The sequence below is a fragment of the Bison bison genome, unplaced genomic scaffold, assembly GCF_000754665.1.
Source record: "Bison bison bison isolate TAMUID 2011002044 unplaced genomic scaffold, Bison_UMD1.0 scf7180017864274, whole genome shotgun sequence".
In the NCBI taxonomy this organism is placed as follows: domain Eukaryota; kingdom Metazoa; phylum Chordata; class Mammalia; order Artiodactyla; family Bovidae; genus Bison; species Bison bison.
The window spans coordinates 6,264,198-6,265,662 of NW_011494846.1; the positions used below are offsets into that span (position 1 = coordinate 6,264,198).

The window sequence follows — 1,465 nt, forward strand, 5'->3', positions numbered from 1 at the left end:
ACCCCCCACCTCCCCCCCGGAGCCAGGCTGGTTTCGGAAATGCCCTTACAGCAGCAGGTTAGTGACCGGGACGGCTCGGGGGGCCGCCGCCGCCGTGGGGGCACAGGATTCTGCTGGGGGGCTGGAGCCGTGAGGGTAGGCGGTTGAGCGGGGTTTTGGAGTGGGAACGGGGGGTTGGGTGCTCGAGGGAAATGAGTAAGCAAGAAAAATGTAACTAAGTAAATGCCCCGGCCTCCGGTTCTAGGAACCCAGGGGGCAGGAGTGTCCGCCCCAGGGGGTGGGTATGGCGTTTACGTGGATTTTTTCCTAGGGGGGCCGAGGGATGGGCGATCGGAGGGGGGCTTCTCGCCGATGGCCGAGTTGAGCTCTGTTTTCTGTCTTCCTTCCCTTGTGCTGGAGGGGGAGGGGGGCGGGTCAGAGGGTAGGGTGTCTGTAGGATTCCCAGGCCACCCGCCACCCCCTCCCTTTGTCCCTGTAATTTATAAAGCACCTTTGAGAGATGATTTAGGTCAGTATGCGGCTTCTTTTTTTGTTGATACTAGAAAGAAGTGTGGCCGGGAGGTCTTCCCCCTTTCTCCTTTTCTCTCCTGCATTCCCTTCCTCCATGCCTCCAGTCTTCTCCCTCGTGGTGAGGCTTGGCCCCCACGAGGCTAGAAACGAACCAGACCCAGTTTTGATAAATGGTGGGTTGGTCGTACCCAACGTTGACCTCACCTTGTCTCGGCTCCGAATGGGCTGAAATTTGGGGAGACTCGAGATTCTGCAGAGGTCTTTAAGAGCGGCAGCACCCAGGCAGCACTTCGGGGGCAAGAGATGGGTCTGGGAAGAATGAAATATTTTATTTCCTGACTTTTCTCAATTTCTCCTCGAGTTGGGTCTTTAGTGCTTTTCAGCCCCGGAGATACTTGCTAGGGATGTGTGATAGCTTCTTAGTCAAAGGAGCTCTCATCGCGTTTAGTGACTAGGGTCTGCCAGCAGGGGGGAAAAGAGTATAGGACCTGCTCACACATACAGTATCCACTGTGCCGGATTCTGTCACAGAAATATGCCACGCTTTTACTGACATTAAATACTATTACTGACTTTACCTAAACAGGCTTGGATATATTTCAAGCATATATGCCCCCTACTCAGTTCTGCTCCTATATCATAAACCTAATCTGAAACAACCAGCTATTGACATACTTCTGGGATTTGATTCAGATTTATGGGAGGGTAGTTTTGATCATGGGAAATTGCAAGACCACCGGTTTGGTTTTTTTTTTTTTAAACTTTTGAATTTTAGCCCACTTGGGCCCAGTCTTTGAAACTGTGTAGCCAAACTTCTCTGTAGTTCATTGTATTTAAGTATAGAAAATTACCCTCACCACCTTCCAAGCTATTTCAAAACTTTATCCTCCTTTTCATGAGATGATTATTCTAAAGACACGAAAACTGTATATAAAGTTTGGTTTTTTTTTTTTTT

At 49.8% G+C, this 1,465-nt stretch overlaps 1 protein-coding gene across 2 annotated transcripts in view; it reads left to right on the forward strand.

Moving 5' to 3' along the window:
- The first annotated feature begins 6 nt into the window (after positions 1 to 6).
- Positions 7 to 1,465, forward strand: part of E2F3 (E2F transcription factor 3) — an 84,023-nt gene continuing 82,564 nt past the window's right edge. The window contains exon 1 of one of the 2 annotated variants that reach the window (XM_010848823.1): positions 7 to 57. In XM_010848823.1, coding sequence (XP_010847125.1) covers positions 40 to 57 — 18 coding nt within the window. In that variant the 5' untranslated portion in view covers positions 7 to 39. Of the gene's footprint in view, positions 136 to 1,465 lie in introns of both variants that reach the window. The other variant, XM_010848822.1, reaches the window with a different exon arrangement.